We start from the raw sequence: 14,089 nt of genomic DNA, 5'->3' as shown, positions 1-14,089 counted from the left end.
GCCAGGAGCTGGGGGCTGTCTGGTGGCAGGGGGCCAAGCCAGCAGGCACATGAACAACCTGGAGAGTCTCGCCAAAGGCCACCCAGCCCAGGGCAGATCTGTCCTCTCTTCCAGTCCCCCGGTGGAAGTTCTGGCCACACTTCCTACTGCCCCACGCCCCTGAGCCAAAGGCCAGCCCCTCTCCCAGCCCCTCTGTAATGCTGGAAAAGGGTGAGGAGGGGAGAGGAGCCCCTCACCACACAGAGGACGTGAGGAATCTGTGACCCATCAGGCCCCACAAGCTCAGCGTTGGGCCCACTCCATCTCGTCACCATAACATTTTTATTAAATGAAGGAAAATATTAGGAGACGACATCTGCTAAGATATGAGGTTAATTCTTTACACGGTGAGTGGGTCACAGAGACACAACATCAATCGTCCGTTAGCAGCAGAAGAGACACTTTAAGTTGCCCCAAGGGTACAAATCCCATTTATAAGACAGCAGTGTCGGTCTCATAAAAAAGCAAAACAGAACCAAACCAAACCAAACAACAACAACAAAAACAACTAAAACAGCAAATCAAATCAAATCAAAACAACAACAACAAAAAAACAGCTTCGGAGGTTTGACACCAAATCAAATGCGGCCAGAGATGCTGCAAAGCCCCTGCAGGGAAGAGGCCTCAGCACCCGCCTGGTCTCCCTTGCTGAGGGCACAGGCCCCGAACATGGATGAGTGGGGTGGGGTGCAGGGCTGGGAAAAGGGAGAGAAAAAAAGATCATCAGATTTGTGGAATGCAGACGCACGGAGAGATTCTAGAGCAGGTGTCCCCCGAGGGTGTCGGCCCACTCCTCACTGAGGACCCATGACACGCCCGGCGCCATAGGAGGCTGGCGACCATAAGGACATCTCTGAGAGCCGACCGTATTCTCTCCTTTTGGAAGCGGACAACAGAACACACCAAAGGTGTCGGGACAGGAATGAGATGGTACAGGACCCTCTTCCAAGGTCGCCCTTCCACCCCAGCAGCTCAGGCTTATTGTAGGCAGAAACATGCCCACCCTTGAGGTTAAGCCTGAGCTGGGTGCACCCATGCCAGCTCACCAGCTCCTGGGGGTCCGTGTGCTACAGAGTTTTGGGGGTATGTTTATTTTAAAAAACACACAGTGTAAGAACTTTGGGAAGGGGGTGGGGTGCAAACCACAGATTTGGGGATCGATGCTAATGAGCTTGCATCCAAATGTCTGAGACCACCAGGCCAGGGAAGGAGAGAGAAGTGGGACATAAGCCACACAACACCCCAAAGGAGACCCCGATTCCCTCCATGAGTGAGGATGCGAGGCAGGTGAGGAAAGCCCTGCCGCCATGACACGTCAGCCTCAGGGCCGGCAGGCTCCCTCAGCGGGCACGAAGCCAGGAACTGCTGCGGGAAGGAAGGAGGGACTCCAGGGAAGGAACTTATCGATCCAGCAGGCCCCAAGACGTCAGGCCACGGCCCAGGGGTGACTCCGTGGCTCTCGGCCCCAATGTACGCTCACCAAACCCCTCGCAGAGACGGAGACGGCATGAGGCCGGGCCGGGTCCCAGGGGTCCCAGGAGCTACCTCCTGGTCCCTGACCGGGGCAGCAGGACAGGGGCACAGGCGATGCCCGCAAAGGACTCTGGGAAGTGCAGGTCGCGCTCCCACTCGTCCGTCTCTGTGTTGTACACCTGCACGATGCCGGTCACATTGTTAAGGCGCCAGTTATAGCCCCCCACAATGTAGATCTTCCTATCCAGCAGGCAGCAGCCGGCCTCCGACTGGCCAGCCCGCATGGGGCTCACACTGGTCCACTGGTCTGTCTCCGGCACGTAGTACTCCACAGCTAGCACGTCAAAGCAGCGGTCCACGTGGTCCATGCGGCCCCCGAGGGCATAGATGCGGCCACCGGCACCCACCATGGCATGAAGCACACGGGGCTCGCTCATGGGTGCCTTGAACTCCCACTGGTCGGCAGCAGGGTCGTAGCAGTGCAGTGCCTTCTTGTCCTCTACAGAGATGCCGTAGCCCCCCGAAATGTAGAGGCGGCCCCCCGCTGAGGCGCCCGCGTGGCCCCAGGTGCGGCGCTTCAGAGAGCAGGCGTAGCCCCACTCGTTGCGCCGCGGGCAGTACCTCTCGACGGAGGCCAGGCTGCCGGCGCGGTTGCGGCCCCCCGTGGCGTACACCATGCCACACAGCACGTTCAGCTGGAACTGGATGCGGCTCTCCTGCATGGCCTGCAGGCGCAGCCAGCGGTTCAGGTGCGGGTCGTAGCGGTAGCAGGCGTCCACCGCACCCTCGCCGCTGCGGTACTGCAGGTGCTGGCCCCCCGCCACATACACGAAGTTGTCCAGCACGGCCACGCACGTGTGGCTGCAGCCCACCTCCATCTCCGTGAGCTCCCGGAAGTGGCGGGCGCCCGGCTCGGGCAGCTGGTACACCTTGCTGCTGACAGAGCGGTCGCTATCGGTATAGGGCGTGCCACCAAAGGCGACCAGGGAGGGCACGTCTGAGCGCACGGCCGTGCGCGGTGACTGCATCTCGTGTTGCCGGAAGGGGAGCACCTGGTAGTTGAAGGCCTCCAGCAGGTACTGCCGGCACAGCACGTCCTCCACCATGATGTCCAGCGTCTGCACGCTGTCCACCAGGTCTGACGACCGCATGAGTGGGAAACGGATGTGGCAGAGCACGTGGCTGGCGCACGGCCGCCGGGCAGGGTCGTACTGCAGCCAGCGAACGGCCGCGCGGAACAGATCGATCTCGGCACAGCTCTGCAGCCGATTGCTCTGCAGGAAGAAGACGAGGCGTTCCAGTGGCAGGTGCAGGAAGTCCTCCTCCTCCGCGATCTGCAGGAAGTGCTGGAAGGTAAAGGCATCCACCGACTCCTTGAGCGAGGCCAGGCTGAAGGTGGTGGCCATGTGGCCGATGTTCAGGCAGGTCTCTACGCTCATGGCGGCCTTGAGGAACTCCTCGCACAGCTCCACCACAGGAAGCATCTGCAGGAACACGGCGGCCCCCAGCACATCCTGCACGCAGTCCAGGTCTAGCGTCACCTCGGCACTATAGGCAAAGTCGATGATGTGCCGCAGGCCGCGGGCTGACACGCCTTTCAGCTCGATGACGTCCTGGCTCGCCTCCCTCATGCCGCCCGTGAACATGGCCCTGAAGTTCGGAAACACAGCACGTGGGCTCGGGGCTGCCAAGGAGCATCATGGCCACCCAGGAACAACCTGGCCCCTGGACCCCACGAGCAGGGCACAGCCCACCAGGGAAAAGAGGCCAGATGCTCATTAAAGACATGCAAAAACAGAAAAGATGTTTAGCCCACCCAAGCCACGTATCTTCCTACACACGGCAACTCCCCACTCTGCCCCTCCATTTTGGGGCCAGGCCCAGCCTACCCAGGGGTGTGGAGTGCTGGAGCCCGCTCACGGCAGGTATAGGTGGGCAAGAGAAGGCCGAACCTTGGTTTTGACTCTGGAGACAGGTGCAGCCCCACCTTGGCACCCAGCCCTGGAAGACCACACACACAGTAGGCTCAGGAGACAAGGCGGGGACCCCAAGAACACCATGCACCATGGTTCTCAGAGCCCAGCCCCTCACCGGCAGGCACCCTCACCACCTGTGGCTCCCACTTTCCCTGGCCTGAATCTCAGCCCTGCCACACAGGGTCACCAGGTCAGAGTATACACTAGGAGGCCCCGCCCAAGGTCACTGTCATCCCCAGAGAGAGCCCCAGGCAGTCATGAAAGTCCCCCATGAACGGCCCACTGTGAGACTCCCAGTGAGTGACACGAGCTGTCAGCCTTCCTGCCCTGCTCTGGAAGCAGCGCTAACGTGAGCACCAGTGAGAGAAACGGGACCTGGGTCACAGCACCCCGTGGCACTTGGGGTCCCCCATCAGGAGGAAGGGATAGAAACCCAGCAGGGAGTTCATCAGAGGTTTCTCTCACGGGGCAGGTGTGCATCGTGATGGCTGAGCGCAGAGAAGGGACCTCCCTCATGCATCCGCCCAGCAGACACCTGTCCTGCAGCCACACAACCAGTGTGGCCTTGGCTCAGGTCCAGAGTAAAGACAGCCGAGCTTGGTGCTGCTGCGGGGCCACCAGCCAACAGCTGCCCGCCACTGTGAGCAGCAGCACCACGGAGTCTTGTAGGAGCAGAGGTCGGGCAGCCCCCCGGACCCTGCCTCTTCTTGTCCCCATGAGTCCCATCAGCCCATCGAAGGCAGAGGCAGCCACGGCGACGGGAGGGAGCTTTGCCTTTTAAGGCCTCGCCGGCTGCAGTGCCGGCGCAGAGGAGCCTTTAAAGGGCATTTCTGGCTGGGCCGGCCCACCCGTCCCCAAATCCAGAATAAAAATAGAAGCGGCGCCCCAGATGGCTTGGCTGCTCTGTCTCCCCAGAACGGCCTTGTTGAGCCTGGGGGGCGGGCAGCTGGGGGGCGCACCGGGCAAGCCATCCCAGCCTCGCCACCCTAGCCTCAAGGACCGTGCAAGCCTCGGGACGCACCTAGGCTGGGGCTCCACAAGACAGTCTACAGGGGCCCCTCAGCCACCCCTGGCAAAGCAGGGCCAGAGACCACCCCCAGGACAGCACCCCAGCTCTCTTCGGCAGGGTCACAGCCTGGCAGGGGGAACTGGCCAGCTGGTCACTGAGGAAGTGAGGGAGACTGTCTTCAGCCCATGACAGCCCTCAGCTGGTGGGAATGGCCCTAGCCCTTCCCCAAGGGGCCTTCACACACACACACACACACACACACACACACACACACACACACACTCACACACCGCCCAGCCCAACACAGGAGATTTTAGGAAAGGGCCCGCGAGGCAGACTCTCCAGTACACCCATCAAAGCCTCACCTGTCATGAGGGGACTGCAACACAGTCACAGGTACACGTGGGGACCCCCATCCAGGCTTCCCTACTATCCCTCAGCCTGAGTACAGGAACCATGAGGAGAGAGACTTATGTCTGTCTTACCCCTACTGGACCACCAAGGTCAAGCATAGTGCTTGATGCACTATGGGATGCACTGCTGTCAAACAAAGACAGAATGAAAACTTGGCCAAGCCCTGCCACTCCCCTAGGGCAGAAACTGCTAATCCAATGCCCCTGGGCCACCTCTATCCTCCAGGCATGTTCTGCTTGCCTGCACAATGTCCCGCAAAAGTTTGAGAAAGTCACAAACCTAGACAAAGCTACAGGTTTACTGAATGTGTGGCCAACATTAGCCATTTTCCCTCAGAGACATGCTGGCTGGCACTGAGATCACTCCCTCTGAGTAGGGTGGGCACTCTCCAGCCTGTCCCCCGAGACCTGTGCTCACCTGAAGTAGTCGCTGCAGGCGGCCAGGACCACCTTGTGCGCGTGGAAGGTCTCTCTGTTGATGGTGAGCACAACGTCCAGGAGCTGGCCCTGGGCACGGAGGGCAGCGAGGCCCTGCAGGAGGCTGGTGCTATGGCCGGGCGCCGAGAAGGTGCACTTGAGAGCTCCATTCTTGTCGGCCATGCTGCAGGAGAGCAGAGGTGGGGGCTCAGCTCGGCGGCCTCAGGTCTGTCTGATCTCTGCCCGGGGACACTGGGCTGGCTTGCCTGAGCTCTAAAGCTGCCCGAGACACATACTTGCCAGAACCAGCTCCGGAGAAGCAGGAACAAAACCTGGGTCCCAATTGCATCTGTCACCTGGCCACCAACTGGCCTTGGCAAAGGACACTGCTTCTCCAGGCTCCATTTGCCACCTGTGAAAGGGACAGGGTTTCTCCTGGAACCTGAGGAGGCTCCAATGTCCCTTTTGTTTCTTCACTGAGATAAGATTCACATAACTTAAAATGCACCATTAAAAAAAATTTTTTTTCATGCTTTATTATTTCTGAGAGAGAAAGTGAGCAGGGGAGGGTCAGAGAGAGAGGGAGACACAGAATCCAAAGACAAGCTCCGGGCTCTGAGCTGGCAGTCAGCACAGAGCCCGACGCGGGGCTCGAACCCTCAAACCGTGAGATCATGACCTGAGCCGAAGTCGGACGCTCAACCGATTCAGCCACCCAGGCGCCCCAAAATGCACCATTTNCTCTCTGACCCTCCCCTGCTCACTCTCTCTCCCTCTCTCAGAAATAAATAAAACACTAAAAAAATTTTAAGTGAACAGTTCAGTGACATTTACTATGGAGACAATGTTGTGCCGCCATCACCTCTATCTGGTTCCTGAACATTTTCATCCCCCGAAAATGAGACGCCAACCCCATCAGCAGTCACCCCCCACCCTTCCCCTCCCCCCGGCCACCGCCAATCTGCTTTCGGCCTGTGGATGTGCCTCTTCTGGACACTTCATGTAAATGTGATCATGTACCGCACAGCCTCCTGTGTCCAGCTTCTCTCACGTAGCACGTATTTGAGGGTCGTCCGCGTGATAGCGTGAATCAATGTTTCACTCCTTTTCGTGGCTGAGTAATATTCCAGTGTGTGAACAGACCACCATTTCTTGATCCCTTCACCCATCTGTGGACATCTGAGTTCCTCCCACCCCTCCCCTTAAACTTTATTTCATTATTTCTCATTTTAAATGTGTCTCCTGAGGGGCACCTGGGTGGCTTAGTCGGTTAAGCATCCAACTTTCGCTTAGGTCATGATCTCGCGGTTCGTGGGTTCGAGCCCCGCGTCGGGCTCTGTGCTGACTGCCAGCTCAGAGCCTGGAGCCTGTTTCAGTCTGTGACTCCCTCTCTCTCTGACCCTCCCCTGCTCACGCTGTCTCTCTCTCTCCTATAAATAAATAAAAAAATATTAAAAATAAATAAATAAATAAATGTGTCTCCTGAGTGCAGGAGACATGTCACATCACATGTCCCCCCATGCCCCAGCAAGCTGCCCCCCGAGGGCAAACCCCTCTTCTCTCCCCTGCGGGCAGTGGGGGTGGGATTACGGTGCTGGCACACAGCCCCCAGTGCCGGTGTAGAGGAGGAGGTCTACGACTGACAGCTTCCAGCTCTGGTCCCCAGGGCTGGGGGTGTCACGGGCCAGGAGAGGAGGACCTTCTTGGAGGCCCAGTTACTCTGACACCCACCCAGTAAGCTCCGTGTGCCCTGCACCCCAGGAGAGGGCAACCACAGAACCACAAAGTCATTTCCCAAAGAATTTCGTTCGAGGCTATACTTGGGGACTGCCCAGTCTAGGTGAAAGGCCCGCTGGTCCCACTTTCCAGGGACAGGAACACAATGAGTGGTTTATGCATAGTCCCAGAGATGTAAGACAACACAGCAAGATTTGAACCCAGGCCCAGGACATGACAGAGTAGGTGGGCTCTCCCTGTCCATCATGGCCAATGAAGTGGGGGAGGCGGAGGGGCACAGCAAATTGTGGGTAAGCCACAAAACCAAGAATATCTACCCAACGAGAGTGGGTTTAACTGTGGGGGTGGTTCAATGGGGGGATGGAGACAAATGAAACAGAGGTTCCTGCACCTCAAAATAAGGACTCAGGAGACAAAGGTCGTCTTAGAACAAACAATAAAGCTTTAAAAAAGAAAGAGGTGGAAACAACCCAAAGGTCCACCAAAGGGCAAACAGAGAAACAAAATGTGGTCATCCACACAATGGAATATTACTCAGTCATAAAGAGGAACGAAGCTGAATCACGCTACAACGTGGATTCAAAGACATCACATTGAATGAAAGAAGCCAGTCACACAAGGTCATTAATCGTATGGTTCCTTTTGTATAAAAAGTCCAGAGCAAGCAAATCCATAGACACAGAAAGCAGATCAGCTGTTGCCAGGGGCCGGGAGTCGGGGGTGTGGGGGGATGACTGCTGATGGGCACAGGTCTCATTTTGAGGTAACAGAATTGTTCTGGAGCAAGTTAGAGGTGATGTTTGCACAAAACTGTAAAGGCACTAAATGCCACTGAATTGTGCATTTTAAAATGGTGGATTTGGGGGGCGCCTGGGTGGCTTAGTCGGTTAACCGTCCGACTTTCGCTTAGGTCATGATCTCGCGGTTCGTGGGTTCGAGCCCCGCGTCGGGCTCTGTGCTGACTGCCAGCTCAGAGCCTGGAGCCTGTTTCAGTCTGTGACTCCCTCTCTCTCTGACCCTCCCCTTCTCACGCTGTCTCTCTCTCTCTCTCTCTCCTAGAAATGAATAAAACATTAAAAAAAAATTTTTTTTAAATAAATAAATAAATAAAATGGTGGATTTGGGGGGCACCTAGGTGGCTCCGTTGGTTGAGGGTCCAACTTTAACTCAGGTCATGATCTTACGGTTCGTAGGTTCAAGCCTCCCCGTCAGGCTCTGTGCTGACAGCTCAGAGCCTGGAGCCTGCTTCGGATTCTGTATCTTCCTCTCTCTCTGCCCTTCCCCTCCTCGCACTTTCTCTGTCTCTCTCTCAAAAATAAATAAATGGTTTTAAAAAATTTAATAAATAAAATGGTGGATTTGGGGCAGCTGGGTGGCTCAGTCTGTTAAGCATCCAACTTTTGGTTTCAGCTTGGGTCATGATCTCATGGTTCATGGGTTCGAGCCCTGCGTTGGGCTCTGTGCTGACACTGTAGAAATTGCTTGGGATTCTCTGTCTCCCTCTCTCTGCCTCTCCCTCTCTCTAACTCGCTGTCTTTCTCTCTCTCTCCCTCTCTCTCTCAAGATAAGTTTTAAAAAATTAAAATGGTGGATTTTAGGTTATGTGAATTCCTCATAAAATTAAAATAAAGAAATAAAAATAAACAAAACATCTGGGCCTTCGCAGATCCTGCATAAAACCGTGCCATAATCACCAGCACCCCCACAGTGTATGAGGATCTCTGTGGTCCATTCCCCACTGCTTTCTTCACCCCCAAATCGCCTCCCTTCCAGCATCACTGTCCCCTCTGCTGTCTCATCCTGGAAAACTTGTTGAATGCACTAAAGAATGAATGGTTTAGGAGGCCCTAATACATCATTTCACCTCCCAAACATTAACAGGAGAGAGTAATGCCATCACCTCTAGGGTCAGGCCCCTGTAGGATCAAGAACCCCTGCCAGGACTCTCCCAGCCCACGCCTCACCCCACCCCAAGCCAAGGCCAAGTATTCTGCTCTCCCCCCAAGGCCCCCAGCTCTCTGGAACTTGCTTTCCCATTCCTGGGACTGACGCCTGCCCACAAATGAGGGCCAGGAATGTGGGCACTGGTCTTTCCGAGAAAGCAGCAGAAAGAAGGCTCCTCAGCTCCCACTGCCCAGCAGCTCCCAAAACAATACCAGGAATAAAAGAGCTGACGCCAAGCATGGGGCATACTGTCGGCACTCAATCAATGCAGCTGCTGCCAACTGGAGGCCTCTGACCTGGCACAGGCCACCAGCCTCAGTGGCTGTTCCATGAGAGCCTCGGGAAAGGGAGCAAACCAACCAAGGGGCAGAAGGGCTACAGGGCCCTGGGGTGCTGGCGACCGGCCTGCAAGGTCCCACACCTTTGGGACCCGATGTGCGGGAGAAAGGGACACAGGACATAGCATAGGAGACATGGGACACGGCAGGGAGGACATGGGGAAGTGGAGGGGACAGAGGACACGGCAGGGGGACATAGTCTGCACTTGGCATAAGGCTCTCCCATCCCTGGGAGGAGGTAACGCACGTGTCAGAACCCAGCACCATGGTGGCCTGGGCTGGTGGTGCCGGGATGCAGGTGGGGCCGGTGGCCAGACCCTGGGTTTGCCCACGAGGCATGCAGCCCTCCTGAAGGACAGAGGGAGGGAAGGAAAGGGGCCCAGAAAGACCCCAAGTCTCTAGCTTGGTCCGGCCGCCTCTCCCTGCCAGGTAGAAGGGATGCCCACGTCACATGCCCTGTGCCCCTCCCACATCGGTACATCCAGCCCATCGCGCCTGACCAGGCCGCTGCGGGGACTTCAAGTCTCTGCTCTTCCAGTTTCCCAAGACCCCACAGTTCTGAGGCTCACAAAGAGAATGTCACTGGTTCACAGACCCACCGGCTTCAAAGTGTGGCCATCCTATGGCCAGGGCTGCCCCCCACAGCGTACAGCTCTCACCGGGACGTCCCCTGATGGGGTCTCACTGTGCCCTCTCACCGACACCCTCCAAGGCCACATGCCACACGAGCCCCTAAGGACCCTGTAGGTGCTCAGATCTGTGTGCCCTTCCCCTTGCCCTCCTCTCACCTCATGGGCTTTGTCAGCTCTTGTCCTTCTCCTGTGGCAGGGGACATACAGAAAAGAACAAGATGGAGAGGCCTTGCCCTCACGGGGTGCAGTCAGGGGAATGGAGACCCAAAGTGGTCAAATCGTCCAGAATCAGTCTCACATTGCAGCTCTGAGTACCCCACTGCTGGGGTAGGGACAGGAGCAGAGATGTGCAGAGGCTAGGGTGTCCCTAGTGCCGCCGCACCCACAGTTAGACAGTGACATCCAGCCTCTCCCTTGGAGGAGAGCACTTGGCTGCATCCTGGGTGTTGGCCCCAAAGGCCCGGCTTCCACAAAAGGCCTGTCCTGAGAAGCCAACCCTCTCCCTGGGGCCCTGGGGGCCTGCCTGCACCCAGACAGCACAGGGAACCACCTTCCCCCGGCCTGGGGCCAAGCACTCTACCTCTCTGTGGAGCAGAGTGGCCCGGGGGTCAGGGATAGCTGGTGTGGCCCCTCAGAGCCTCCCTCCCAGGGCCAGGGAGTGGAGAAGAGGCGCGTCTCCAACCTCACCATACGTGTGAATAACCAGGGACTACATCCAGACACACACTCACACCAGCAGGGATGGGCAGCCGTGGGGCGGCAGTGCCATTCTCCAGAGACCCTACTCAGCATTGCAGAGGCTAGGGGTGGAAGATGGTGACACACATGCAACATGGACCTGCCACCTTCATCAGCAGGATCCCTTAGAGTCCCACAAATCCAGAGCCTGGCCCTAAGCAGTATGTCTAGAGGGTGGGCCAGGACCCAAAGGTGGGGAGATGCAGCTCTGTGAGTGAGACACACTCCTCCAGGAAGTCTGCCAGGACTGCACCATGGCTCTTGGCCCACCAGGCTCTGCCGGCACCTGGTGTGAGGCAGAGGGCCGATTCTGCCCCCTGCTCTGTCATCTGCCAGCTCCATGACTTACACACGTTCTCAAGTCTTGTGGGTGCTCACTTTCTTGGCTGAGAAATGGGGCAGGCAGGAACATGGGTGTCAGAGGGCTGCCCCTGCACCTCCATCGCCTCCTGGTCAATGAGGGACCACAGCTACATCCGTCAGCTTCCCTTTGGACTGGGGAGGTGGCAAGGCCCAATGAGGGGGTGGATCCCACCACCTCCCACACAAGCCACCTGCATGCTTCTGAGTGGTGTCAAGTGCTTGGAAACCTGAAGCTTAGAACCACTTACAGAGCACTGGCGCATGGCAGGTGCCTCTCTGTGGACACCTTGCCTCACAGATTTTGTACATGTACGCCCCCACCCCAGCCTTTGCCATCATGCTTCCAGCTGGCTTCATTTTTTTCTTAGAAGTTTCTGGGAGATTGTGAGATAGGGCAAGAGGACTCTGTGTGCTTCCTCTTAAGCCTTGGGAATTGGCAGGCACAGGAACGCTTCCACCAGAAGAAAGATTTCACACTGGGGGCAACTTCATCCTGAAACTGGTTCGTTCCTGGCCATATATCCATTGTGGTTCTTCATATATAAAGAGCACCAAAAAATCAATACAAGGTCAGCAACCTCACAGAAAGATGCACAAAGGATGGCTCATAGGAAAGGAGGCACAGCTGGCTGGAGAGGCCCAAGAGTTAGAATGGCTCACAATAAAACAAGTGCACTCAGCAAGGGCCCGGCTTCACCCTTCATGTGAGCAGAAGCATTGGCTGTCTGGTAGCAGACATTCGCATCAGTTGCCAGTGGGAATGTGAAGTGAAACAATACCCAGGAAGGCAGTTCAACAGACCCAGCAAAATTCTAAAGGCTCACATCCTTGACCCAGCAACTCTACTTCTGGGATTTATCTGAGATACACTTACACGTACAAGATGAGAGCTACAGGATAGTCACCAAATACCGTCTCTGGGGGCCACAGATAAGAAGCCAGCTAAGCACCTCCAAAGGGGTAAAAAGACTTATTGTACCTTCTGACAAAGGGCTGTCCTCAGCTGAGCACAGAGGCCGTGTGCACTCCAAGCATTAAAATGGACCCAACCAGACCCACTGCACAGCTGCTTACAGGGTATGAGACATGAGCTGCACTGAGTGGGGAGGAAACAGCCCCCTTCTGCACACACCTCGACCTCGTCCTCCTCCAGGCCCTTGTCCTCGAGCCCCTGGCAGGCTCACAGCACCCTACAAGGCTGTTTTCCTCCTCCTCATAGACGGCACAACGGTCCCTGGAGCCCCATCGATAGCCACCACACACACCTCACAGCCTCTGGGGAGTTCAGGGAAGGAGGGAGAAAGCCAGCGGGAGCTGGAGTCCCCAGGACAGACAGGCTCGGCTGGGCGGAGGTGGGCAGGAGGCGGAGGGAGGGCTGAGGCCTGGGACCGATGACTAAGGGTAGGACCCATTACTCAGGGCAGCCCAGACAGGGGGCGGCCGGCGCGGCGGGGCCACGGGCCCCCAGGGAGGCGGCGGCGGCAGCCCTGAGCCTGTCCGAGTCTCCAGACGGCCACCCGAGCCACGGTCACCCGCACTGAGTCATCGGAGCCAGTGCGTCAGCAGCCGGGTCAGGATGTCTCTTGGAGGCCGCTTACTGCCGCCCCAGCTGCACCCTTGGCCTGGATCCGGTCTCTGAGGGGCTACACATGCCCCCCTAAGGCCTGGCCTGAGCTCAGGGCCGTCCTGACCCCCCCCCACTCCTGCAATGCATCCCCCAGCACTGTCGTTGGGCAGCTCTGGATGGGCCCAGGCCTGTACTGGACATGGGGACCCAGCCACTGCGTCCCCTGGAGTTTCCCCTACACCAGGGCTAATGTAAAGTGGGATGGGGCAGGGTGAACACCCCCAGGTGGGCCACCTGTGGCAAGATCTCCACGGTCCCCCGGGGGTCCGCAGCCAGTCAAGCCCTTTGCCCACCTTGTCTCCAGCTCCTTGCTGACATACCCCCGTGGGGTCTCCCTCCCCACACACACAGTCCTTCGCGGGGTCACCCCCAAAATACATCATGAGCTGGAATCCTTGTTTGAGAGTCTGCTTCAGGGGGACCAAACCCAAGACAGGATGGCCAAGTGGGAAAGGCCCCAAGAAGTGCAGGACCACACCAACCACAGTCCCCATGTCACAGTGACAGGACCCCACCGTGGAGGTGAGGGCTGCCCTGGAAGCGACACCTGGTGGGGTGGGTGCTCCCCAACTCCTGCCCTCATCTGGCTGCTGGCCCTGGTCCCCATGGTCAGTTTCCCAACCCTACAGGAGAGATCTGAAGCCCCGGAACAGTTCTTTTCATTGGAATGTCCAAAAAAAAAAAAAAAAAGGAAAGGCAAGGCAAGAACAAGAAAGAATTTCATGGAAACATTTCTTTGGGGTTTTGTAAAATCCTTTCCCACCCCCACATGGAGCCCAAGCTCGGGCCAGAACAGAGTCTGACGGTATTGCCCCTTTAACATACTGTTCTGACATGCAAATTCCCTCACTTCCCCTCAAAACGGAGAGCACTTCCACTTTCAAAGCCAATTTTGGTTTTATTGTCCATGTGGCTCAATAGAGCACAGCAGCGCAGCACAGCTGGTTGGCTCACACCCCGGCCGACAGCGTACCAGGGAGCTCCAGGCCACTCCGCCCGAGGGTCCCGGGTGCGTCAGCAGGGAAGATGCTGCATTTCACAGAAGAGAGGGGGACAAAGAGCCAGAATGAAGGGGAGAAGGGGACTTGAGGGGGCGGGGTGGAATAGAGACCGAGAGAGGCAGGCAGATCCCGGGGCAGGGGGTGGGGGGGGATGTTGGAGTAGCTCTAGCGGCCAGCTGGTCCACCTCTCTGCCCTGTTTCACACAACACCCTCCCCCTACCCCCGTCCTCCAGCCACACTGGAAACTTCTCTGTCTTCTCTCTCCCATCCACCTCTGACTTTTTACAAGGCTGGCCCACTGACTGAGCACATGCCAGGCACGATGCTTCACATGCAACCTCATGGATCTCCCTTCAAGACAGGGAAACTGAGGTCCAGCAC

At 57.2% G+C, this 14,089-nt stretch overlaps 1 protein-coding gene across 5 annotated transcripts in view; it reads right to left on the bottom strand.

Annotated features, from left to right (window-relative positions):
- Positions 1 to 302: 302 nt before the first annotated feature.
- Positions 303 to 14,089, bottom strand: part of KLHL26 (kelch like family member 26) — a 29,606-nt gene continuing 15,819 nt past the window's right edge. The window contains exons 2-5 of one of the 5 annotated variants that reach the window (XM_077777267.1): positions 5,624 to 5,739; positions 5,329 to 5,511; positions 3,402 to 3,513; positions 303 to 3,162 (exon numbers count right to left, since the gene is read on the bottom strand). In XM_077777267.1, coding sequence (XP_077633393.1) covers positions 1,581 to 3,162; positions 3,402 to 3,513; positions 5,329 to 5,511; positions 5,624 to 5,732 — 1,986 coding nt within the window. In that variant the 5' untranslated portion in view covers positions 5,733 to 5,739 and the 3' untranslated portion in view covers positions 303 to 1,580. Of the gene's footprint in view, positions 3,163 to 3,401; positions 3,514 to 5,328; positions 5,512 to 5,623; positions 5,740 to 14,089 lie in introns of those variants that run through there. The other 4 variants (XM_077777268.1, XM_077777269.1, XM_077777270.1 and 1 more) reach the window with 4 other exon arrangements.

Source organism: Crocuta crocuta, unplaced genomic scaffold, assembly GCF_008692635.1.
Source record: "Crocuta crocuta isolate KB4526 unplaced genomic scaffold, BGI_CrCroc_1.0 scaffold77, whole genome shotgun sequence".
Taxonomy (NCBI): domain Eukaryota; kingdom Metazoa; phylum Chordata; class Mammalia; order Carnivora; family Hyaenidae; genus Crocuta; species Crocuta crocuta.
The sequence above is the reverse complement of the archived record's forward strand: the minus strand, read 5'-3'. Positions and strand labels throughout refer to the sequence as shown.